General features: G+C 40.8%; 1 protein-coding gene across 1 annotated transcript; it reads left to right on the top strand.

Annotated features, from left to right (window-relative positions):
• Nucleotides 1-460: 460 nt before the first annotated feature.
• Nucleotides 461-1,547, top strand: LOC311592824 (olfactory receptor 10A5; the record flags this gene model as incomplete). Its single annotated transcript, XM_084773673.1, has 1 exon — nt 461-1,547. Exon 1 carries the CDS (start codon nt 588-590, stop codon nt 1,545-1,547), a length of 960 nt encoding a protein of 319 aa, XP_084629799.1. The 5' UTR covers nt 461-587.
• Between the last annotated feature and the right edge of the window lie 810 nt (nt 1,548-2,357).

Here is a 2,357-nt window from a genome sequence, read left to right on the forward strand (position 1 = left end):
AATGACCTTTTTAAACTACATACTCTATCAAAGCTATGGAAGCATAGGCCTTGAGGCAACCAGAAAGGTAACTAATAGTTTTGTCAGTAGATGAAAATTGAAACAGTGACATGTTGATTAATGGAAATATATATAAGGTATAAACAAGAACTTTACACTGTTTTTCCACCTGATTCTACCCCTTTATCTTAGGATTCTATTCATTCAGACTAAGAACAGTTAATACAGTTATTTTCAGTGTAAAGGAATCCTGGAAAGGTAAGGAAATGCTCAATATCTTTTATAAAATAAATAATTTTTAAAAATAATAAAATAATGGGATAACAATTGAGATGTAATATGAATAAATTAATAAAATATATTTTTAAAATAATAATAAAATAAGGGGATGATCCCTTGTATCAGAGTTTAGGCGTTTGGTCTATATGATTGTTTTTGTTGTTAAGCAGCAAAAGGGCCTTTTTTTTTCCCCAACAGATCTGGTTTTACCTCTTTGCCTGACAATTATCAGGAGTCTGAAAAGTAAATCTAGAATGATTCGTGTGATCAAAAATCTATTTCCATGAGTATATGGGAGATTTGTGCTCATGCCCATGGCTGCAGGAAACTGGACAAGAGTAACTGAGTTTGTCCTCGTGAGCTTCTCCTCCCTGCCTTATGGAATACAGGCCTTGCTCTTCCTGGCATTTCTAGCCATCTACCTGGTCACCCTGCTGGGAAACAGCCTCATCATCCTGGTCACCTTGGCTGACCCCATGCTGCAAAGCCCCATGTATTTCTTCCTCAGGAACTTGTCTTTCTTAGAGATTGGATTCAACCTGGTCATTGTTCCCAAAATGTTGGGGACACTGATTGCCCAGGACACAAGCATCTCCTTCCTTGGCTGTGCCACTCAGATGTACTTCTTCTTCTTCTTTGGAGTGGCAGAATGCTTCCTCCTGGCCACCATGGCATATGACCGCTATGTAGCCATCTGCAGCCCCTTGCATTACCCAGTCATCATGAACCAAGAGACATGTGTCAAACTGGCTGCTGCCTCCTGGTTTCCAGGATTCCCTGTGGCCACTGTACAGACCACATGGCTTTTCAGCTTTCCATTCTGTGCCACCAACAAGGTGAACCACTTCTTCTGTGACAGCCCACCTGTGCTGAGGCTGGTGTGTGCAGACACAGCACGGTTTGAGGTCTATGCCATTGTTGGGACCATTCTGGTTGTCATGACACCCTGCCTGCTGATCCTCTGTTCCTACACTCGCATTGCTGCTTCCATCCTCAGGATTCCATCAGCTAAAGGGAAGCACAAAGCCTTCTCCACCTGCTCCTCACATCTCCTCGTTGTCTCTCTTTTCTATGTGTCTTCAAGCCTCACTTACTTCAGGCCCAAATCAAATAATTCCCCTGAAAGCAAGAAATTGTTATCACTGTCCTACACTGTTGTGACTCCCATGTTGAACCCCATCATCTACAGCCTGAGAAATAATGAGGTGAAGAATGCCCTGAGCAGGACCTTCCACAAGGCTCTGGCTCTCAGAAACCATATCACATAAACATCAAATACCCTCTCTCCTTAAGTGCCCACTAGAATAACACCCGCTTGTTAAATGGCTGTTAGGAAGCTCAGTAGAGACTACAAAAAAAAAAAAAAAAGCAGAAAGGTAACTGATATACACCTCTACTTCTCTGCCTTCCTGTTGTATGAATATTGTTTTCTCATCAGACTAAATTGTAATTTTTGGTGTGTCTGTGGCCAACTTTTTTCAAGGTGTTATTTTGCTAATCAGCATGAAGGTGACATACAATTATGAACTACATTGAACCGCTAGTGTGTATACAGGGACATAAACCAGAAAATACAGGAAAGCCATCAAAAGTCATCCAGGCCCTTTACCTGGCCATAGACTGCTTTGGATCCAGGTGCAAAGAAATATCCCTATTCCTCTACTGTATGTTTATTTTGCCCTTTCACTTTATTTCACATCTGCTATAGGTTGGTAGCTTTGGGCTGCAAGTAGAGGAAAGTGAACTACTAACCCACATGCATGTTGATATAACATCAATAGTCTCACTGACTCTTTCCTCTGTCTACTTTGGTAAAGTGGAAGAAACCCAGTCTACAGGTCTCCCAATTCCATTTTAAGGCTCCATAGCTTTGTTTTAGAAAGTTGCAGGTTTTCATATACTATCTATCATGATACTATCCTCTGCAAGGCTTTCCATGGATGTTTGCCAACTCAGATACTGGTCCTTCTAAGAATGTATTGTAATGAGCTTAGTGAGTTTGCATCTAAAAGTTATGTGCATTGTCAGCATGAAAAGACAAAATACATTAATACATTAACCCAATACGTTAATCGATA

Source organism: Acomys minous (assembly GCF_964271855.1).
Source record: "Acomys minous genome assembly, chromosome: 2".
Lineage (NCBI taxonomy): Eukaryota > Metazoa > Chordata > Mammalia > Rodentia > Muridae > Acomys > Acomys minous.